The 23,813-nt window shown below is 35.3% G+C and overlaps 2 protein-coding genes across 3 annotated transcripts; both read left to right on the top strand.

The window, feature by feature from the left end:
• Positions 1-3,563: 3,563 nt before the first annotated feature.
• Positions 3,564-6,187, top strand: LOC148543905 (uncharacterized). Its single transcript, XM_088498768.1, has 4 exons — positions 3,564-3,752; positions 4,529-4,741; positions 4,856-5,102; positions 5,436-6,187. The coding sequence occupies exons 1-4, from the start codon at positions 3,564-3,566 to the stop codon at positions 6,185-6,187; spliced, it is 1,401 nt and encodes a 466-aa protein (XP_088354894.1).
• A 12,647-nt stretch (positions 6,188-18,834) lies between these two features.
• On the top strand, positions 18,835-23,394 carry LOC107618963 (protein Brevis radix-like 2). Of its 2 annotated transcripts, XM_016321159.3 has the most exons (6): positions 18,835-19,330; positions 19,981-20,139; positions 20,387-20,763; positions 22,025-22,160; positions 22,396-22,793; positions 22,967-23,394. In XM_016321159.3, the coding sequence occupies exons 2-6, from the start codon at positions 20,020-20,022 to the stop codon at positions 23,043-23,045; spliced, it is 1,110 nt and encodes a 369-aa protein (XP_016176645.1). In that variant the 5' UTR covers positions 18,835-19,330; positions 19,981-20,019; the 3' UTR covers positions 23,046-23,394. The 2 variants fall into 2 exon arrangements, with proteins under 2 accessions (XP_016176645.1, XP_088356008.1); XM_088499882.1 differs by lacking the exon at positions 18,835-19,330 and having other exon boundaries at positions 19,556-20,139.
• The last annotated feature ends 419 nt before the right edge of the window (positions 23,395-23,813 follow it).

Genomic DNA, 23,813 nt, shown 5'->3' with positions numbered 1-23,813 from the left:
GTATTTAGATCTGATCTATATATTATTTAAATAAAGTTTAAAGCACAAAATAGATTTTTAGGATTGATTTTTTTCTTCCGCTACATGTTATAAACACATAGTTATCCTTTTGTTAGAAGATTCTAAAAAATAATAAAATATTATAGAAGAAGGTGAATATATCTAGAAGTACAAAAAGTAGTTTAGAGTACTTTAGAATTATTTAGAAAAATATGATAGATTAGAAATTTATAATAAACATGTTGAAATTCATTTAAACTGTTGATTAGATTTAATCATAATCGTTTATTTAGGATGTGAAGAATGGCTATATATACAGTGAGAACTTTGAGTTTCAATGTGCAAATTATCTATAACAAACACTGCTGAATGAAGTGTCCTTCTTATCAACGCTTCTTTTCTTGTGTATTAACTTATATTCTTAGCTTTCTTGCTAAGTATTGAAGATTAGGCTGATGACTTATAGGCTCAATTTGGGTAAACTTCTTAAATAAATTCTTTTAAAAAAAGAGTTTAAAATATAATAAAAAATTTTATTAATAGCAGCTTATGAATAAGTTATTTTGTATTTAAATTTTTAGTTATAAAAGTACTTCTTTTAAAGTTGTAGTGTTTGGATAAATGACTCAAAAATACAATATTTTTTACACAAAAGATTGGATATTAAAATAAAAATGATAACAAATACATTTTGTTCATACCCTGACCCAAACTATAAGCTAAGCCCAATAAGGCAGAAAGGCCCAATTAAAAGGGTGACCTCTACCGCATACCCGACCTCTTTAAAGAGGTCAGATTCGACAAAAATGGGCAGCTTATGCTTACCCACACGAGTAACTACCTCCCTGAATCTCTCACCCGTTTCTAGAAGAGAGATCTCAACAACCTAAGATAAAGGGACGATTATCCACCATCAGAAGTAGAACTACTTCAGCGATGGTTATTGGCTCATCCCCTATAAATACACTGACACTCTCAAGTATACTTAAGTCCCAATATATCAAAAACCTGCTTAACCCCATGCTGACTTAGGCATTGGAGTGTCTTGCAGGTACCACCCCCCACCTTTTCAAACACACAACTCGGATGGCGGCTCTCTGATGCAGGACAATTCAGAGACCACTCCCTTGAGCCTTTGGGCCTCGTATCCGAGCCCATACATCATCCGATTTCAGGTAACCCTCGGAACATTGGTGCCGTTGCCGGGGATCTAGGAAACAACACTCCATGGCAGACGATCAATATGAAGACAGATGCATAGCGTCTGAATCAGAACAAGAATATCAAGACAAGGTTAACAACGACCAAGCTCTAGTGATACCTCCCCCAAGAACGGAGGAATCTCATGGTGAAGGCCCCTCCGACGACCAACACCAAAGGAGAATCACATCCGAGGTTTGTCTCCCTAAAGGGGAAGAACAACCTCATAGTGCCGACCTCATGGGATTGCTACATGGATACCATGGTCGACTTGAACAATTGGAGCAAGAATTAGAGCGACAGCGAGAAGCAGAGAGAAGCTTGAGGAAGGAGATCAAACGGCGAAAAGAGCTAGAGGAAAAGCTCTAAAAGTTAGAATCTAACCTTCGGAACAGGGATTCCTACACAGCTCGAGAAGATACCCCGTTGTAAGGAGAAGATCTTTTCACAGAAGATATCATGCGGGCTAAAGTTCCTAGAAACTTTAAAAGCTCCGACATGAACTTATACGACGAGACAACCGACCCGAAGCACCACCTCAGCAATTTCAAAAGTTGGATGTACTTGGCTGACGCCTCGAACGCTATCCGCTGCAAAGCTTTCCCGACAACTTTGACAAAAGCGGCCATGAAGTGGTTTGACAGCCTGCCCCCTAGGTCAGTTACGAGTTTCGATGACCTAGCGCGCAAATTCCTTACACAATTTTCAATTCAAAAAGATAAGGTCAAGCATGCACCCAGCCTACTCAGAGTCAAACAGGAGATCGAAAAACCCCCTGAGAAACTACATGAAGAGATTCAACAAAGCATGCTTGGAAATCTAAGATCTGCCTACTGAGGCAGTAATAATGGGACTAATCAATGGTCTCCGAGAAGGACCCTTCTCCCGGTTTATTTCAAAAACACACCCGACTTCTTTAATGATGTATAGGAGCGAGCCGAAAACTACATCAACATGGAAGAAAACACCAAATTACAAGAGCCGAGTTGGCGACTTTGGCACTCTCATCAGCTAAAGGAAAGAGAGAGGGAGCCCAAGAAGAAAGAAGAAGTCAGATCCGAGAAGCCTAGAAGGTACCACAACTATACTCCGTTACGAATTTCTCTCGTGGACGTCTATAGAGAAATTTGTCACACCGAGAAGCTACCTCCTCTGCGCCTGATAAAAAACGAAAAGGGAGGAAGCCGTAACGAGTATTGTGAGTACCACAAGCTGTATGAACATTCAACAAATGATTGTTATGACTTAAAAAATGTGATAGAAAAACTGGCCAAGGAAGGTCGGTTGGATAGATATCTCATAGAAAGGCCGGACAATCACAGAAAAAGGAAGAGAGACGACGAAGAAGTCGGCCAAAGAGGTCATCCCCCACAAATCCCAGAGCGACACGTTCAATGATATTGGGAGGATTCGCTGGACGGGGGCTAACCATGTCGTCTCGGAAGAGACATTTAAAAGAAGTCTACTAAGTCGAGAATGACGGACCCGATCTCCCGACAATCTCCTTCACTAAAGAAGACGGACAGGGCATCGCACCTGGGCACGACAACCTGGTAGTAATCACCATGATCCTTGCCAACGCTCACTTGCACAGAATCCTAGTAGATCAAGGCAACTCAACCGACATATTATTTAAGCTGGCATTTGATAAGCTGGGGTTGGAAGAAAAGGAATTAAAAGCCTATTCGGATACTCTCTTTGGGTTAGAAGATGCTCCTATTAAGCCACTGGGCTTCATTTCCCAATACACAATTTTTGGAAAGGGACTAAAGTCCAAAACCTTAAGCATCAACTTCATCGTCATCGATGTAACTTCATCTTATAATGCTCTGATTGGTAGGACAACCTTAAACCGATTAGGAGTAGTTGTCTCCACTCCCCATCTTTGCATGAAATTTTATACAGAAGAAGGAATTGCCACCATTAGAGGAGATCAGAACTTGGCAAGAAAGTGTTACAATAAAAGCCTAAACCTACGGAGTAAGGGCAAAGATGTCAATTTCATTGAACTCGGAGGAGTCCGAGGAAGATAAGAATTCCGACCACAGCTCGAAGGAAGGACGGAAGAAGTTCAAATTGGACAAGAAGTCCGCAAGAACACTAGTATAGGAGTTAACGTAAGGGCGGATTTGAAGCAAGAGCTCGTGAAGCTCCTACAGGAAAACTCTGACCTCTTCGCCTGGAAGGCCGCCAACATGCCCATAATAGATCCCGAGCTCATGACACACAAGTTGGCTGTCTACCCTGGGTCCCGACCTATTCAGCAAAGAAGATGAAAGTTTGAACCGGAACGAGCTCAAGTGGTCGAAGAGCAAGTGCAACCCTTGTTAGAAGCAGGGTTTATCGGAAGTCAAGTATCCAACATGGTTGGCAAATATGGTGCTGGTAAAAAAGAAAAATGGGAAGTGGAGGATGTGTGTCGCTATACCGACCTCAACAAAGCCTGCCCAAAAGACCCATATCCCCTACCAAATATTGATACTTTGGTAGATTTCAGTTCAGGATACCAGTACCTATCATTCATGGATGCTTACTCGGGACCAAATTCCGATGTATAAGTCGGATAAAGAGAAGACATCGTTCATCACGCCTAGAGCAAACTATTGCTACGTAGTCATGTCATTTAGGTTAAAAAATGCAGGGGCCACATATTAAAGGTTAATGAACAAGATGTTTGTGCCTCACCTCGGAAACCTAATGAAGGTATATGTGGATAACATGTTGGTAAAAAATAAGGATGAGGTCAGTCTCCTGACCGACCTTTCACAAGTCTTTGATACTATAAAAAGATATGGGATGAGACTAAATCCCACCAAATGCACCTTTGCAGTAGAAGTAGGAAAATTTTTGGGATTTATGCTCACACAAATGGGGAATTGAGGCTAACCCCAACAAGTGTAGAGCAATCCTAGAAATGAAGAGTCTGACTTATTTAAAAGAAGTTCAACAGCTGAACGGCCGACTTACAGCATTGGCCATATTTCTGGTAGGATCAACCCTGAGATCCTTGCCACTTTTTTCATTACTTAGAAAAGGATGTTAGTTTGAGTGGACTTCTAAATGTGAAGAGCCTTTTCAAGATTTCAAAAAATTTCTGAGCCAACCTCCTATCCTAACTCGGCCAGAAGTAGAAGACGAGCTCGTATTGTATCTAGTTGTTGCCGAGAAGGTAGTGGCATTAGCGTTGACACAAGAAGATGAAGTTGAGCAGCACCCCATATACTTCACTAGCAAAGTACTACAAGGACCTGAATTAAGGTGTCAAAAAATTGAGAAGTTTGCATATGCCTTAATTGTAGCATCTAGAAGGCTTTGACCTTATTTCTAGGCTCATACCATAAGAGTCCGGACAAACCAGCCCATGAAGCAAATCCTTCAGAAAATGGATATTGCAAGACGAATGGTTCAATGGGCCATAGAGTTATCTGAGTTCAACTTAAGATACGAAACTCGGACAGCGATTAAAGCCCAATGCCTTATCGACTTCTTGGCAGAATACACAGCCGATAAGAGCAAAACCACTACGACTTGGAACCTCAATGTAGATGGGTCTTCCAATAGAGTTGGAAGCGGCGCTGGCATTATCTTAGCAAGCAACGAGGGAACTCAAATATAGGTCTCCCTGAAATTTGAATTCCTTGCTTCCAACAACCAGGCCGAATATAAAGCTTTGATTGCAGGCCTGAAACTTGCCAAAGAAGTCGACGCAGTCAAAGTGGTAGTCTTCAGTAATTCTCAGATAATAACTTCTCAAATCAACAGGGTGTACCATGCAAAGGATCCCAATATGAAGAGATACCTGGAGAAAATACTTGAGCATCTACAACAATTTCATGATACTGAGGTTCGACACATAACTCGGAAACTCAACAGTAGAGCAAATTCCCTCTCTAAATTGGCAAGTACCAAGCCTTGAGGAAATAATAGAAGTTTGATACAAGAAACTCGTAATGAGCCCTCAATCATAAAGTCAGACCACAGATTAAATGTTCTGCCTATTTCCGGCCTAAACCTCGGATGGATGACTCCCTTAATCGAATATTTGAAATTCGACATCTTTCCCGAGGAACAAAAATAAGCCAAGATAGTCCGGAGGGAAGCACAAAATTACACTTTGGTATAAAATATCCTCTATAGAAGAGGAATATCCACACCATTGTTAAAGTGTGTTCCGACCTCTAGAACCAAAGAAGTTTTGGAAGAAGTACATAATGGCATATGCGGAAACCATCTAGGAGCACGGTCTTTAGCTAGGAACGTAATTCGAGCTGGATTCTTCTGGCCGACCTTGCAAAATGATGCCACCGACTTCGTTAAGAAATGTCAGCCATGCCAGATGCACGCCAACTTCCACGTCGCTCCCCCTGAAGAACTCATTAGTATAACCTCTCCCTGGCCTTTTGCGAAATGGGGATTGGACCTACTCGAACCTTTTTCCCAAGCGCCGGGACAGGTCAAATACCTTATTATAGGAGTAGACTACTTCACCAAGTGGATAGAAGTAGAACTATTAGCTACTATCACAACACAGAGAAGTCAGAAATTTCTGTATAGGAATATAATTACTCGGTTTGGGGTTCCACACTCCATCACTACAGATAATGGTACCCAATTTACTGACTCTACATTCAGAATCTTGGTATCTGGCATGAAGATAAGACATCAATTCACATTAGTAGAACATCCCCAGGCTAATGGGCAAGCAGAAGCAGCCAATAAAGTCATACTAGCTGGACTAAAGAAAAGGTTGCAGGAAGCAAAAGGAGCTTGGGTAGAAGAGCTTTCACAGGTTCTATGGGCCTATAGGACAACAGCCCATTCTACGACTAGAGAAACACCCTTCCGACTTGCATTCAGAATTGAGGCCATGATCCCAGTAGATATCAATAAGCAAAGTCCAAGGGTGAGATTTTATGAAGAGGTCAGAAATGTTCAAGCCCACAAAAAGGAATTGGAATTGCTCCCAGCAGTCCGAAAACAAGCGTAAATATGACAAGCAGCGTTAAAGAAAAGAATGACAGCTAGGTGCAATAAGAAGGTTATTCGAAGAAGCTTCGCCCAAGTGACTTAGTCCTGATACGAAATGACATTGGAGCAAACAAGTCGAGTGAAGGAAAACTTGCTGCGAATTGAAAGGGACCTTTCAAGATAACTGAAGTCTTGGGTTGGTTACTATAGATTGACCAACTTGAATGGATCCGAGCTCCCAAAGTCATGGCACACTTGCAATCTGAAAAGATATTATAGCTAGAAGCGAACCTCGCTCCCTGATGTACTCTTTTTTCCGACTTCAAGGTTTTTTTCCGAAAAGGGTTTTCCTAAAGGGGGTTTTAACGAGGCATCAAAGCGAAGACTAGGGGAAAGAAAAATAATTCCCTTAGTAGCAAAGCATTTTTGTAAGTTTCACTTCATCAATAATAATATATTTACCATCTATTCCATTACTACTTCTACGATACGCACTGACTTAAGCTCGATAAACTACAAAAATCTGTTTCTCGATCTACGAGGGAGGCAAGATAAAGTGACGAGGTACAAGTCAGTGTAAAGAGGGTATGCAAGATGAACATATGAACTTGGAACTAAAACGACTTACAAGTCGGTGAACGCCCAGGTAGAAAGAAATGCATCGCAAAAATAGCCTAAGATATGAAAATGACTCAATAACAAAGTAAGTTGAGCATTTGCACTAAGTAGTAGAGAAGGAGAATCCTTGAAAAACCTAAGTAGTGAAAAAGACTTTCACAAAAGCTTCTCAAAAAGCCCAACAGTAGAGAAATTATTCAACATGCAAGCAAAGCATAGTAAAAACCTTAGAGCCAAAATTCACATATGCAAGAAACCCCTTTTTTTCTAAAAAAGGCAAACATGACTACTTTGTTAGAGTCCTACCAAAAAGGACCATTATCCGAAAATAAAGTAAGAGAGTCATTAAAGTCCTTTTCAAAGGACCAAAATCAACAACAGACATATTAAAAATGTTAAAAAAACATACATAAAAGTGTTTATAAAAGGTCCTACAAGCCGGGCCTTAATAATGTCAAACAGGGCCAATCAAAGGATTATTATCATGGGAAGGAGAGGAATCAGGAACGGCTGAAGAGGTCGGAAGAGCTTCCTCGGTTGAAGGGGTCGAAAGGGTCTCCTCGATTGAAGCAGTTTTTGGCTGAGAGGAAGAGCTAGGCATCACCTCCCTGGTAGGAGCGACCTCTTGGGGAGGAGACTCCACCAAGCGCTGACCAGCAGTTTTCAGCTCCGAGTCAGTAGGAGGCTGAGGAGGAAAGACAATCTCTCCATCAACCACAATCTTGTCGGGGTGAAGGGGAGACAAGTCCAGGTCAGGAGCAAGAACCCAAACTTGATTCTTCAACACTTCAAACACCTCCTCTGTCCTTTTAGCAACCGACTCCTCCAAATCCATATAACTTTCCCTAAGCTGCTCCATTTGCCTCTCCAGCTTCAAATTCTCCTTAAAAACCCTAACAAAATTCTCCTTAGCCTTCTTCATAAACCCTTCAGCCAAAGCGCAGGAAGCTGCAGACTCCCTCTCCCTATCCAGAGCCTTGAAGAGCTCGGCCTCCAAGCTTATTTTTTCCTCCTCCAATCCCTTCTCGGCCTCCTGAAGAGTGGCCACCTCAGCCTGAAGAGCCTCCAAGAAATGCTGAGTAGCATTCAAAGGAGCCTTCTCAAACTCTTTAAGAAGGGTATAGCATACTCCAGCAGTCCGGATCCCCTCCTGGATTAAGACTTTAAGGTGATTTTTAATAGAAGCATCATCCATAGCAATGAAACTATGAGGAAGGATGTGCCTCTCACAAAATTTCACCCCATCAAATCCAGCGTCACCAATACTAAGGACACTGGATTCTAAAGTCTTCCTCTTCTTAGAGCTCGGCTCCGAAAAGGGAGGAACTGGAGGAGTAAGAGCTAGAGAATGAGGAGGAAGAGTAGGAGGAATATTAGGGTTTACCAGCTTACTCAGAGATGACGTCTCCAAGTCAGACTTAGTCGGAGAAGAGGTATCCGACCTGCTACTCTCCTGTAATTGAGTAGCTTGGGCACGAGCATTCCTCTTGCACTTTCTGGTATGCCTTGGATCCACTTTTCATTTTTTCTGAAAAAAGAAACTCGAGGATGTCAGCAAAAAGGTCAAAAAATGAAAAAATATATCTAAGATAAAAAGAATAAAAAGCTACCTAGCTCTGTACAGATATAACTTAGAGTCCCGAGGAGGAATTTCTTCATGTCAAGGTTGGGAGCTCGTCCCCAAGCCTCTCGGAAGAACTCAACCACAGCCTCTTCTACCTCGTCCAGATCTATTAAATTGTACTTCTCTACAGGGGCCGCTTCTTCCCAGTACAATTGAAAATGGGGTTCATTGCTCTCACTCAAGAAAAAGGGATGATAGCCCTCAACAGCTCGAACTTTAAAAAAGAAATTCTTAAAGTCGTGAAACGACTCATCAAAGATAGAAAATACCTTCCGACCTTGAATAGCTCGGAAGGAGATCCACTATTGTTTATTTTGTTTATTCAGAGCACTAAAAGGCTTTGTTAAATGAAAAAGATAGAAAAAGATTCTCAAGGAGGTCGGGAATCCGAGTTCGCGGCTGACAAGCTGATAGATTTTAAGAAATTCCCAAGAATTGGGATGGATTTGGGAAAGAGCCACTCTACAGTGGAACAACACCTCTATCTCAAAATTGGAAAAAGGAAAAATACCCCCCAGACGGGTAAACAGACAATCATATATGAAAATAAAGTGGAGTTCTGACTCAGTAACTCTCCCACAACAAACCCAGTCCTTAGGATCAAGGGCTATTATATTTGGCTTCATCTTCAGCAGAACTACAGATTCTATGGTGTTTACGGAGTTCTTTCACAAAAACGCTATCAACTATTAAGTGAGAGGAAGTACGAAAGAATCTACCCATTTCAACAAATCTTCAGAAATCCGGGAAGACATTTTTGAAACAAGAGAGGAGGTATAGAATGGTATACCTACATTACAAAAAAAGGGAATCGTTACTACAAGTTCTGAAATAAAAAAAAGTCTTCTTTCACGGAAAAACAATCAAACAGATAGCTTTGAAGAAAGAAGCAATACTATTTCTAAAAAGTCACAGGAACCTTGAAAATTCAGACCATGGAAAACGTAACAATAAAAGGTAAACCAAAGCAGACAACAACTTTCCTAAACACAGGCATTGGTTTAAAAAAAATCCATACGCTCAGATAAAGATTCTCAATACAGGAAAGAAACTACACTAACAAAAAAGAAAGCCAGCCTTTTATCACGAGAACACAGAAAGGAGTAGAGGCACGGCGGGGTGACGAAGCGTCTGTCCTTCAAGGAAAAAATGAGCATCTTGAAAACACCAACACAGGAAAACAGAGGTATTGAGGAAGGTAAAAGAAGCGTGAAAAGTGTATGAAGGAAGAAGAAATGAAAAAGAAGAAAGAAGAAAGAGAAGCGTATTTATAGAACCCAAGGGGCAAAACTGTAAAAAACACTCCTCATTTAAAGAGCACGCCATTACCAATGTAACCGCACCCCACATGTTAATATGAAAAGCCAGTGGACACGACCGTTGGCAATCTGAAATCACGTTGGTTTTTCAAACCAAAAACACGTTGGTTTCTCAACTTGAAAGAAGAAGTCGACATTCGAAGCTCCGACTTCATACTTGACTCCGACTTAAAATAAGAGCTCGAACTCAAGTAGGGGCACTGTTCATACTCAAGTAGGGATGGTTATCCACCATCAGAAGTGGAACTACTTCAGCGGTGGTTATTGGCTCATCCCCTATAAATACACTGACACGCTCAGGTATACTTAAGTCCCAATATATCAAAAACCTGCTTAACCGCTTGCTGACTTAGGTATTGGAGTGTCTTGCAGGTACCACCCCCACCTTTTCAAACACACAACTCAAACGACGGCTCTCTGATGCAGGACAAGTCGGAGACCACTCCCTTGAGCCTTTGGGCCTCGTATCCGAGCCCATACATCATCCGGTTTCAGGTAACCCTCGGAACACCTTTCAATATTGAATGTTGATTTGACATAACCTAATCCCACTTGTTTTTAAAATGTTTATACTCATAATTCAAACGAATCTCTTTCAAAAACTTTATTTTTAAATTTGTCCAACCAACTTTATTAAAATGTGTTCCAGGTCTATTTCAAGCCACCATCTTTTTTTTTACACATTTTTATGAATATAATAGTATTTTGTTCATTTCAATCAGTTTTAAATTTTCTTCCGGACTTGCCACTTTCATGAATTCGTTGAGGAAGAACATAAAAAAAATCAAACAAACATTTCGTACACGAAGAGATATATAAAAAAGTGGAGAGATATTGCAAAATAAGAGAATGACCCTATTGAAAGAAAATAGTGGAAGATCAGCACTTCTAGCAGATGAAATATTACATAAAAATGGTGGAAGGCCAGTACTTCTAACAGATAAAATATTGCATAAAAATGGTGGTGGAGGGCCAATATTTCCCGCAGAAATAGAAAATATTTTTCACAAAACCAAAGATAAAAGTTGCACAATGGTCTCTTTTATTTTGAAGTCAATTTTTTTTTAATGAAAGTGATAAAATAACTTCTGAGAATGAAAAAGTCATATTTTTCTACTTGTTTAAAAGCTCTTAATTAACTTTTCGAAAAGTTAAAAACGTTTCTCAAAAATGGTATCAAACACGCGTAATATAACTTTTCATAATCCAAAAGTATAAAAAAAAGTAGCTTTTGCTACTTTCCAAACGGGCTCTTAATTCAAAAGGTTGAGTGAGTCCAAGTTTCAATATGATAGCATTAAAGTGTATTTAATACCGTGACAATTTAGCATAAGAGTAAGATCCGAAAAAGAGCATAAATGATTAACGAGTATGGCTTCTGTTGTGACTATAGAACATGCTGAGACTCAAAGGAGGAGCAATGATATTCCTTCTCAATGAAAAATTAATAATATTCATTCTTCAAGTAAGCTAAGAGATAAAGACTCTAATTTCTTAAAAAAAAAAAAAAGACTATCTTTGTTGAAAGCACACATTTATTTTTGATAGAATATTTTTAATAAAACACTCTCTCTTCTAAGAAGTTAAAGTCTTTATCTCTTGATTCACTTGAAAATAAAATTGACCTTCTTACTTTTCTATTGAACAATAATATCCCTTTTTTTGTCTCAACATGCTTCATAGTCACACTAGAACTCATATCCATGAGCCATTTTATGCTCTTTTTCAAATTTTGTTCTAATGCCAAATTATCATGGTCTTAGATATACTTCAATTTTACTGTGGTGCCATTTGAATTCACTCAATCACTTGAATTAAGATCAAGTCAGATCAAACTTCAATACTTAGTAACAAAACTAATAACACGAGAGAAAACAAGAAATGAAACTTCAATAAAAAAAAAAAAAACAGTTCACTCACAAATATTTATTACAAATGACCTACAAATACTCAAAATTAAAGTTCTCACCTATATATAGCTATCTATCTCTTAAAAGGATTGTTAAAATTAAATTTAATCAATGGTCTAAATTAAATGTCTAGAATTTTCATTATAAATATCTAATCTGCCATATTTTACTAAATACTTTTAGAATTCTTTAAATTACTCTCGATATTTCTATAGATATTTACATTCTTTTAGAATATTCTTATTCTTTGATCTTTTAAAGTCATCTATTATGATTTAGAATCTTCTAAAATCTTATAAGATATTTTAAAATTTGCTAAAATTATCTAGAACAATTTCAAATTCTCTAAACTTTATCTATTTTTTTATATAAATAATATTAAAAATAACATTCTAAAATTTATACTGAGATAATTAAAAATATTTGTATATTATTTGTATAATTTTATTTATATAATTTAAATATTAGTTAATATTTCAAATTAATTAATAATTTATACTTCGAACTGTTAATCTTCAAAAAATCGTTGACAATTTGACTTTAATATTTGAATATTAAAATCAATTAAATTATAATAAAATAAAATAACAAATTACTCATTGTTATCTTTAAATCTTCGGTCAATTTAATCTTTCAAACATATTATATATCATTTTTAAAAAAAATTAAAGACAGATTTAATTTGTCCCTTTTTTTTTTTCAAAAAAAGATAAGAGTTTAATAATTTTTTTTTTAATTAAAGACTATTTAATTCATCTAATGTTATAAAAGGATAGGGGATAGAAACTAATTTATATTTTTTTATTAGAGACTAATTTGTCTAAAAATAAAAAAATGGTTAGAAATGATGAAGACACAATCTTAATTAAACATATTATCATATTATTATATTATTATGGTTATTCGATTTTTGCGCAAACAATAACTTCATAGATGCAAGAAAGAATAATTTGAACATGCATTTACTCTTAGTGCACTCCACACATTCTAAGCACATGAATTAAATAGAGGATGTTATAAGTTATTTATGTCTTTCATATTAATAAGTTTCCAGCCTGTCGAACAATAAAGTGTCACTCCATGTATTTTCAAAGTAATCTCAAGTTGAAGTAACTTGATTATTCTTTATTCTTTTTCGATGATTAATTATTAGATTATCTTATTTCAACGTGCGAACAGCTAACTCTTAATTTTGGAGTGATGATAATATCTACATTTTTAGCTTGAGTTAATTTTTTTTCATAGATTTAGTTTATTTTGATTGTTTCTAATTTAAGATTGATTAAAGTGTAGAACATGAAGAAGAACCAAAGGAGACTATAAACATGTTCAAAATTAAAGTCGTCAAAACGAAAAAAGTTTAGGATTTAAGTGACACTTTATTCTAGTACATAATTTTTTTTTTTTTTTTTGGGATGTCCAAAACGCTTACAAAATTTTTCTTTAAATTCTTTCAATAACATCCTTAAATTTTAAAAGCATTCTTCAAATACAAATACATGATATTTTGATTTGCCAAATACAAAAAAAGATATTTGAACTTTTCATATTTTTAAAAACTTTATCAAACAAAACTTAAGTCACCTAGATATAAATCACTACTATACTTAATAATGATAGATATTGCATTCCTAAACATTAATTTGAATTACCAGTATCATCATATATTATTTAACTTGAATTGGTATTTTTGACCCCTTATTTGTTTCTATTTTTCTAGTCCAATACTATTTATTTGAATCATTTAAACTATCCTTTTAAATGTTAGAACCCAATTTTTCAAAATAAAAAACAAAACAAAAAACTCTATAAACATTAAAAATAAATTATTATGTATTTATATATATTTATGCGTTTTCACACACATTTTTCAAGCAAAATAATCAACCATAAAAATAAACAAACATTTCATAATAGAAAAATTTACGCATCAAAACAATCATTTTTTTTCCAATAACATAATCAAACTTTTCATATGAATTTAATCTCATACAATTGAGGTGTCCGAGTTTAGCTCTCCATCAACAACACAAGGGAGTCGTATGATATGTCGCGGATCTGAATTCTATTTAAGGGTCTATCACTAGTCAATAGTTTACTGCATGTACAAAGTGAGATTCGAACCTCCGACACTTTCTTAAGCAGACAAATAAATTGACCAATCAACCAACTCAAATTGGCAATAACTGTTCTTTTTAAATGTGATTTATATGTAATATTGGATAAAGATTTGTAAATTATTGTTTGACACTCCTAAAGAAATTTTGTATTGTTAACTGTTGATTCGCAGGCATATGCAAATTTGTATGATAGACTTTGCAATGGAGTTGTCGGGTGAGTTGTAATACTTGTAGGGAAGATGCTATGGCCGAGTTGTAGGGGCACATATACAATAATACATATATATATGCCCCAATAGAATTGTAATTTTCCCCATATGGTAATCTTATTTTAGAGCAAGATAAAAGATCATTATTGAAGTGAATCTTTTGCATATATAGGTTAAAATCATTTTACTAATTTTGATTTATCATTATGAAGAACAAGAAGCAGTAGATGGCAAAAAAAATTTGATATTGTAGTTTATGTACAATGTATGAATTTTTAAAAAGTGAAAACTCATGTGCAGTTGTCTTTATGTAAAATTATTAGTTAAAAACTGTTAGATAGTAGTTTAATTACTAAATCGTTAGATAATAATTTAGTAAAAAATATTAAATTATCTACGATTTTTAACTAACAACTTCACATAAAAACAAACTGCATGTGAGTCTTCTCCTTTTCAAAATATTGGGGCGACTTGCTTGACGATTTTTAAAAATTAAAAATACTAAGAACTATTTGTAAATATTTTTTAGGTATTTAAAAATCGTCAAAAGTATTATTCTGTGCTTTTTTTGTTTTTAATTTTTTTAAACAAAAATAGTGGGGGTATTATTTTTCCTTTTTCCCCTTAATCTGCGACTGAATATCGGATCTGAAAATAGTATTTTTCAAGTTAAAAAAAATGTGAAAATATTAAGTTGTTTTATGAAATAAAACTCTGCTATGACTAATTTATTTTATTCACATACTGAATTTAAATATGAAGTTTTGATTAAACAGAGAACGCGTCTAATTACTTTTGTATAAACTGTATAAATAGTTTGGTCCAATACCACCATAAAATTGACCAAACAGCAATATCATTTTTGGTTGCCTAGGGTGGTACACATAGATTGCTAAATTTTTCTTTATTTTAAAAAATAGAAACATTATTATTGCAAACAAATAGAAAGCAACTATGAGACAATGATTCCCATTATGAGAAAATAATACGAATCATCTAATAAAGTGAAACATAAATTTGATGCAACTTTTGTTAAGAATAATAACAACAGGTGCGATCTTGTTTAATGTGGGGGCAACCAAGTGATAATGGCTAGCTATGAAACACCTATAAGCCTAGTATAAGAATATAATGCCCCAAATTGTTTCATAATTTTTTTAATACTTTAATTTTTAATAAATTTTAATTATTAAATTATCTTTTTATTTTTTATTTCGTAAAAAAAAGTCCTATTTTAATATTTTATTAGATAAAGTAATTATTTAACATTTTTAACAATATTTCATAAATAATTAATTAATTTATCTAATAAAATAAAATGTTAAAATTTGATTTGATAATGTAAATTTATTAGACTAAAATATTTAAGTAAAGTGTAAAGGAACAATTTAAATAAATTAGTCTATAAAAAATTAAAAGTATCATGTAGGTTTTTTATGTTCATTTATGTCGAATACGTCAAGTCTCTTTATGGATTTAAATAATGAGGACCAAATATGGGTGTGGAGAAGAAACTATTCCTAAAATTCATCTCAAAACCAGCAACTCAAATATTTAGAGTGAAATTACAAGAGTTTGGGAGAATTTTCAACAGAACTTAATTTGGCAAATAGAAGATGGTAAGAAGATATCTTTCTATAGGAATTACTGGATTTTAGGGATACACAGCTTAGAAGAAGTAGCTCTAAATAATTCTAGTGAGGAACAGCTACAACAGAGTTGCGGATTATGCTACTAAGGAAAATAGAACTGGGAGGCTATTTGGAGTGTGCTACCAGAAAAAATCATATACCAAATTCGAATAATTAAAGCGCCCAATGATTGGATCGGGGGTGACATAGTAGGGTGTCTACAAACCCCTAATGGAGTTTTCACTGTAAAATCAGCCTATGAATTTTACTATAACGGCAACGAGGAAGCGAATTTTTCATACAAACAGTTGTGGAAAATTAAACTACCTCAGAAGTTAAAAGCCTTTACCTGGTTACTCAGCCATGAGGTGCTTCTGATAAATTCAAATAGAAAGAAGAGAGGCCTTACCGAGAATGATAGATGATCGAAGTGTCACAAAGAGGAGAAAACCTTGCTCCACATATTACAAAACTGCCCTTTTGCTTGTAGTATTTGAAAGAGCATGGTAAATAGAGATTATCGAAATATTTTCTTCAACCAGAAGTTTAAGGAATGGTTAAGAATAAACTTGAATTTAATCTCTCATATGCAAAATGGGACTTCTTGGACCATCCACTTTGTTACAACCTGTAATACTCTATGAAGGTGCAGAAATGAGCTTATCTTTGATAACCAGAACATACAAAATAATCAACTTTGTCATTTAATCACTAGATTATCAAAAAATTATGTCTCACCCCTTGACAATACAGATAATTCAATTAATAATATGAGACTTACGAAGGAGATTCAAGTTGGGTTGGACGCCTCTAGAGGAAGGGTGGGTCAAGTTGAATGTCGACGGCTCTGTGTACCAACCAGGAAGTAGATGAGCGTGTGGTGGTGTGCTTAGAGATCCGAATGGAGAGTTCATTTCGGGATTTTGCATGAATATAAACTGCTGCAGTATAACCACGGCAAAACTTTAGGGATGTATCTTGGGATCAAGCTTACAGTTGAGATAGTTATCCCTAAACTAGAGGTTGAATCGGACTCTCGCTGCGCTATCACCATTGTTGGGGTGCCTTCAGTTGAAGCCCACGCGAACTCATCTCTGGCTCATTCGATCAAGGAGCTTGAAACCAGGTTGGAGAGAATAAAAATCAGCCATGTCTATAGGGAATCAAATTTTTCTGCTGATACGATAACGAAGCTCGGACACACGATGGAAGAGGGGGTCACTGTTTTTGGGTATCCTTTGTCACTGTTGATGTTACATCTTCTCGCAGATATAAGGGAAGTAAAGTTCTCAAAAATAGTTGTGGATTAATCTTTTGATTTATCTTTGAGCCTGTGGCCCCTTTCATTATAAAAAAAAATAATAGTTTTATGATGTCATTTTGATACAAAACATTAAATCGAAACAACATATCTAGAACTATCTACTTGAATCATCTATTCCTCTTCCTCTCTTCCCGTTATAGCTAGAGCTTTTGTTGGTGATCATGTTTGAAATTAGAGTCAAATATCTCCAATTGGGATTAATATTTAATATTATAAAATCAATTAATATCAAAACAATATTGTGCTACTCGTCTAGTAAAAGAACTTTTATGTATGTGTTCGTAGGATGTTTATAAATCGGATTTGATCCGCATATCTGTAGTATTTATTCGAATCTAATATGAAAATTGTGGATATTGATTCGATCAGCAAGACTATTGGATCTAAGCCGCATACTAATAGAATCGGATTGCGAATTTCATACAAGCATTCGCATATTCGATCGTATATCTGTGGATCCACAAAAATAAATAAAAAAATAAGTAAATATTCTTTTTATGTTTTATTTTAACTAATAATGATCATATATCTTGTATTATTTTATTTTTATTATTTAAGAAAAATATGTTTAATAATATTTTAAGAGTAAACATGTTTAAAAGAGTAGAAAAATAGTACTTTATTGATATTTTTTAATAAAAATAAGCTTTTTAAATATTTATATGTTTTGTGGATATATACAAGATCCGATCCGTTCTAAACTTAAAAATAGTGGATATTGAATCCGATATGATCCGATGATTTTAGTGCGGATCAGATCGAAATTTTGGCCATATCCGATCCAATTCGATCTGTATTCACCTTATGTATCCGATAAAAATAAACATCATAAACTCATTTAATATATTTTATTTTTCAAAAATTAATTTGTCTGATGCAAAATCTCTTAGGATGTATTTGGTTCTGTAAACAGAATTAGGCAAGACATTGAGAACAAAATATAAAGAACAGATATATAAAAATTAGTGTTTTTGTATGTTATTTAGTGATAAATTAGAACAAATTAGGAAAATTTAATTAATTTATTTTTTTATTTAAAAAAATGGAAAGAAAAATACAATAATAAAACTATAATTATAAAAGTTTAATAGAAATAATAAAAAAATAAATGGTATCTTTTATTAGTATTTCTATATTTTTTTATTAAAATAAATATAAAATATATTAATTTAATATCTCTAAATATAATATCTCTTTCTATATTTAATCTATCAAATATAATTTTATATCTTTATATTTCTCTCTCAAAATCCGAAAACAAAAGCACGGACACTTCATTGAGTTGCCGTGTCATTTCGGATACGGCACTCACCGACACTTGTCCGACACGCGTGTCTGCTGTGTCCAACTGTATCTTAATAAAAGATAAAAAAATTTTCTCCGGACATGCCTGGACACACCTAAATACCATCACGTATCAGCATGTCCAGTCTTATTTTTAACATATATTCTTAAAATAAATTTAAATATAGTATATATTATTAATTATTAAAATAAAAAATATTTTAAATACTTGATATAATTAAAATAAGACATTAAAAATAATTAAAAAAATTTAATTTATATTTTAATATCAATAAAATATCAAATTATCATTACGATTTATCTAAAAAATACTTTAGAAAAATTTTCAAATGTACCGTCATACCGATGTATCAGTAATTTTTAACCGTTGATCTTAATTATATATATTATATATATTTTTTATAATTAAGTTAAAAATTACTGAAAATCTTCCAATACTTTATATTTTTTATATATGTGTTCATATCATGTAAAATTTTAAAATTTGTATGTCGATGTGTCCCGTATCGTATCATATTCCATGTCAGTGTCCATGCATCAAGAAGTAACTAAATGATACACCCTTGTAAAAGTCGCTAGAGTTACTCCCCAAGCCGAAGCCCTAGTATAATTATTCTTTCCTCTCTGTTTGTGTGTGCTGTAAACAAAGCACATCATAAACTTCACGCCGCTACGCTCTCATTTTCACCTTTTCCCTGTGTTTTAAATTATTCGCTCTCTTCTGAAGCGTTCCATCGGAGACAAACAAAAGAAACGAATACGGTGCCACACGCACGCCCCCACCCTCCCCTTTACCTTTAACTCTCTCTCTCTCTCTCTCTCTTTCTTCTTAAAAAAAAAAAAAAAGAAAATAGAAAAAAACCAGTAATCCATTAATGAGTCTCTATGTCTATATATAATGCAGACACACCATAACACGTTACATTACACACAGCACTCGCATAGTGATACTTAATAGTACTCTCCAAATCCAAACCTCAAACGACACCTCACTCTGCCAAACTTCACTGTAACTCATAGCACACCAAACCAACTAAGATCAACACAACTTATTATTATTGTTATTATTAAATTAGAGTTGAAGCTCAAATCTCTCAAATGGGTGAGTCATTTATGTATTTGTGTTTCTATTATTTCTGCTTTATGTTTGTTACTCGTGCTTCTTGTTTTCTAACTTGCACGCCATGTGTTTGTTTTTTTGTTTAGTTCTGTCGAGAGTTAAGACAGAGAGTCAGAGAGAGAATCAAAGTTTTTACTTCCGTCATTAAAATAATTTGAAATAAATTAAGAAATATTTTATTTTATTTTATTTTGCTTAAAGCTTTTTGATCCAAAATCTCGCCTTGAAACGTGTATTTACATCTAACTATGCCTAACGTTCACTTCTCTGTTCTCTCTCTCTCTCTCTCTCTTCCTCTCTGACTTGTGATTTAGTATTTCATTCTTCATAGGATTACCTCTATTTTTTCTTCTTCCGTTCTTTGGGTTGTTTTTTTTTTTTTTTTTTGGTTTATAAATTATACACACTGTCTTGTTAGCTGGATTTGAAAACATAGTTCTTGTTGTGCAGAGCAGCACATTTGATCCAATGGAGATTTCGTTATTTTTTGTTTTTGTTTTTTAAATTTAGTTGATTGAAAAAGTTGGCCCCAGATCTTTAATTTGTATATGATTGTTGAAAAGTGCCATCATTTCCCCCCATTAAGATAGGGGTTGGTAGTGATAACTTGGGTTAACTTTTTTTCCTTTTAGAGTTGAGAATCAAGTGAAGGAGGAAATCAGCAAAAAAAAATGTTAACTTGCATAGCATGTTCCAAACAACTCAACAATGGATCTCTTCACCAACCAGAAGATGAAGAAGCTGTTCATACACCAAGCACGAAGCAAGCCATCAAGGCTCTCACTGCCCAGGTACAAATTCTAAAAGCCAGCTCTTAAAATTATGCATTCCTTCATGTTTTTGGATTCTACTCAATAAGACTAATATAATAGAATTAGAATTTCTCAATTTCATCGTTATTGAATTATTGAAGCCCGAAGGAAAACAAATCATGGAATGAGAGAGAAGAAAAAAAAGACTCATTTTTGTTTTCTTATTTTGTTCCTCTCAAAGAGTGCAACCATTGTGAAAAAAGAGATGGATTTTTGGTTTTTGCAGATCAAGGACATGGCAGTGAAGGCTTCTGGGGCATATAAGAATTGCAAGCCTTGTTCCGGATCTTCAAATGGTAATAGGAAAGGGAATTATGCTGACTCGGATATGGGTTCGGATTCAGCGAGGTTTCACTGGGCCTACCGAAGAACGGGTAGCTCCAATTCAACCCCAAGGATGTGGGGGAAGGAAATGGAAGCCAGGTTGAAAGGGCTTTCGAGTGGGGAAGGGACGCCGGCATCGGTTAGTGGACGGACCGAGTCAGTGGTGTTCATGGAGGAGGATGAGCCTAAAGAATGGGTTGCACAAGTGGAGCCCGGTGTGCTCATTACTTTTGTTTCATTGCCTCAGGGTGGGAACGATCTGAAGCGGATACGGTTCAGGTAACTACCCTTTATCTTGTTTTGTATGTTGTGGCAATTGAACAAGGTTCCAATTTGCTTTTGAGTTGTGTAAATGTGTGATCACATGTAGCTAGCTTTTTCCTGTGTGTGGCTTTGTCCTTTGTGATTTGAACCTTTCTCTTATTTGATCTGGCATTTAAGTACATGTTTTGTATGAGAGTGATCACATGCTTTTTGTTGAGCCTTGAGATTCTAGATTGGCAGGATCTATGTTGTTTGTGTTGTGCCTCTTTGGAGGACCTCACCTTTGTTCCATTGTCAGTAGCTCATGCTTGTGTGGTGGTACAAGAATTGGGGCAAAAGCAAAATGAACTTTTAATCTTAGCCTGGTGATTTAAATGCACTCCCTCCTCTCAGCCCAAAAAAAGAAGAAAAAAAGAAAAGAAAGAAAAAGAAAAAGAAAAAGAAAAGATAAAGAACCTGTTCTATGCAGCAAAAAAAAAAGCAGAAATACAAGAAACTCTTTTTGTGGAGAAAAAACACTGTTTATTATTAATAAAGAGAATTTAAATTTAAGTTTACAAGACAAGAATCAGGAAAGGTTACTAGAATGGTCTATTCAATCATTAATAATAGTTCATGAACATGTGTCTTTTTTATTTGTTTGCATGAGTTAATGAAAACTCCTTCATTTGGCGTGTTGGTTAGGCCGTCAAAAATATAACTTTCTATTCCATAACATTTTTTATTTCTTATTTTGTTAATCGTACCCAATTGGTGCAATTGTCTTGTGTCTGTTTGATCCACTTTTGTAGCAATTCCCCTGCTGTTCATGAGAACAGCCGGGATCCATTTCTCTTATTGGAGTCTCTAAAATATATGATTATTTAACCATGATAATTATAATTTTAGATTACCTTCAAGTATTAGTTGGTAATTAGATTGGCGACAATCAAATGTTTCCCGTGTGTGGGTGTAGTAGTCTATTTTTTTGATTGGTGAGAACTATAAAAGTTCTTGCCTGTGGACTGTGGTTCTGTTCATGCCAGAACACTTCACCTATGAATGCCTTGAACTATTTACTTCTTTTCTTAGATAATTCATAATTGTTACAACGGGTTTAACCTTCACGTTTGTCTTTGCATGTACATCAATCATCTAATCCCTCAAATTTGTCATTCTGCCATTTCTTGTTTCTATTTTTCTATGGTCATTGTAAGAGCTTGATGTCAGATTTTGTTTTCTTTTTTGAAAAGCCTATTGAAGACAGTTCTAATTGTCAGTTTATGTGTGTGATCAGTCGAGAGATGTTCAATAAATGGCAAGCTCAGAGGTGGTGGACCGAAAACTACGACAAGGTCATGGAGTTATACAATGTTCAAAGGTTCAATCAACAAGCTGTTCCTCTTCCAACCCCACCTAGATCTGAAGATGAGGTGTGCACATAAACCTTTTTGTAAATTGATGTCAAGAATTTAAGCCTAGTTAGGAACCTGGCTCTTCAATGATTTAGAAGTATGTTAACATTGGATTCTAACTTGGTGTATAACAATGTGTTGTATTTTGCACTTGAGTACATGAGCGGTTCACTTAGAATCTTCTATTTTAATCAATTGCTATAATGATATAGCATTTTGTTCGGTGTTAGAAACTTTCCTTTTTTTGTTTCAGCAAAGTTCAAGGATTGAATCTGTGAGGGACAGCCCAGTCACTCCTCCTCTCAGCAAGGAGCCCCTGCCTAGTCATTTTCACCACCCAATTGGAATGGGGTACTCTTCTTCGGATTCTCTGGATCACCACCATACGCAACCTCGCCCTTGCTATGAAACTAGCTGTCTAGCCTCAACACCTAAACTCTCCGACATTACTGCAATAAAAACTGAAAGATCATCCCTGGATGCTTCAGCAAGGACGAGTTCATTGGGAGAGGGAGACCACTCGGGTGAGCTCTCAAACAGCAATGCCAGTGATATGGAAACTGAATGGGTTGAACAAGATGAACCGGGAGTATACATCACTATCAGAGCACTGCCAGGCGGAGCCAGAGAACTTCGGCGAGTACGGTTCAGGTAGCGATAAATGTTACTCGGAAAATAAATTACTTTTAATGCAAGTTGTGTGAAAACTCTGTCCTTCCTTGATTTTGGACAATCATCTCAATTTCGGCAATTGGATATGGTTGTTTCACCAATTAATCATGCTCACTTAATTCATAATTTTCTTTGCGCATTCTTCTATGCAGCCGAGAGAGGTTCGGAGAAATGCATGCTAGATTATGGTGGGAGGAGAACCGCGCCAGGATACAAGAACAATACTTGTGATAATGACTATACAAGAAGATCCCTTCACACAGATATCTGCTTCAGCAGGCTAACTGGGTGTTGCAACTTGAAAAGCTTCATAGTGATGTGCATTCTAGTTTGAGTTCCCTTCTTTCCAATGGATAATTTGGCAGTAACTACAACTTTCAGACTTTGGAGTTTCTCTGTGGCAGATATAGTGAAATCTTAGTTTATAGTTATAGCTAAAACCTGTTAACACCAATGTCTTGTAGTTGGGAATTGTCTAATGTTTTACATCTTGTATGAATTTTGAAATATTCCAAGGTAATGTTTATTAGGATGATATTTAAAGTGATAACTTGGTGAAACAGAAAATATTGCACAAAAACTGAAACTTGTTCTTTGGGTTAAACTACTGTTAGTATCTACAATTTGTTTGACTTTACCTAAGCTGACTTGAGTTAGGGAAATACATGTTTAAGAAAGCAAATGTAGAACATGTATTTCCCTTATTCTTCCATCTAAATTTTAATGGACATGCGTATACTATTTTTTTGGCGTCCAAAACTCCCATAAGGGGAGAGAAACAAATCAGAGGATTACATTAGCATCAATGTTAAGAACATTAATAAGTTGTTCTGACGGTTTTAGCCACACAGCTTCATTAAAGCTTCTTGCTCCAGAGTGAGCTAGCCAATCTGCGACTTTGTTTTGTTGGCTTCCCTCGGAATCCACTCAAAGTGCAGAGTCCAAGGTTGTAGGAGAAGTTCCTGAATCTTGATAAGAATATCTGTCTCTTGATTGGTT

The sequence above is a fragment of the Arachis ipaensis genome, chromosome B9 (assembly GCF_059453495.1).
Source record: "Arachis ipaensis isolate K30076 ecotype BB chromosome B9, ASM5945349v1, whole genome shotgun sequence".
Taxonomy (NCBI): Eukaryota; Viridiplantae; Streptophyta; class Magnoliopsida; order Fabales; family Fabaceae; genus Arachis; species Arachis ipaensis.
The sequence above is the reverse complement of the archived record's forward strand: the minus strand, read 5'-3'. Positions and strand labels throughout refer to the sequence as shown.

Excerpts from the sequence above, each read along its gene's own strand:
- LOC148543905 (XM_088498768.1), top strand. The coding sequence starts at position 3,564 with ATGGTTGGCAAATATGGTGCTGGTAAAAAAGAAAAATGGGAAGTGGAG. Across the intron at positions 3,753-4,528 it reads ACTCGGGACCAAATTCCGAT|GCTCATACCATAAGAGTCCG; the intron begins GTATAAGTCGGA and ends CCTTATTTCTAG. Across the intron at positions 5,103-5,435 it reads TTCCCTCTCTAAATTGGCAA|GAGCACGGTCTTTAGCTAGG; the intron begins GTACCAAGCCTT and ends GAAACCATCTAG.
- LOC107618963 (XM_016321159.3), top strand. The coding sequence starts at position 20,020 with ATGTTAACTTGCATAGCATGTTCCAAACAACTCAACAATGGATCTCTT. Across the intron at positions 20,764-22,024 it reads CTGAAGCGGATACGGTTCAG|TCGAGAGATGTTCAATAAAT; the intron begins GTAACTACCCTT and ends GTGTGTGATCAG. Across the intron at positions 22,161-22,395 it reads CACCTAGATCTGAAGATGAG|CAAAGTTCAAGGATTGAATC; the intron begins GTGTGCACATAA and ends TTTTTGTTTCAG.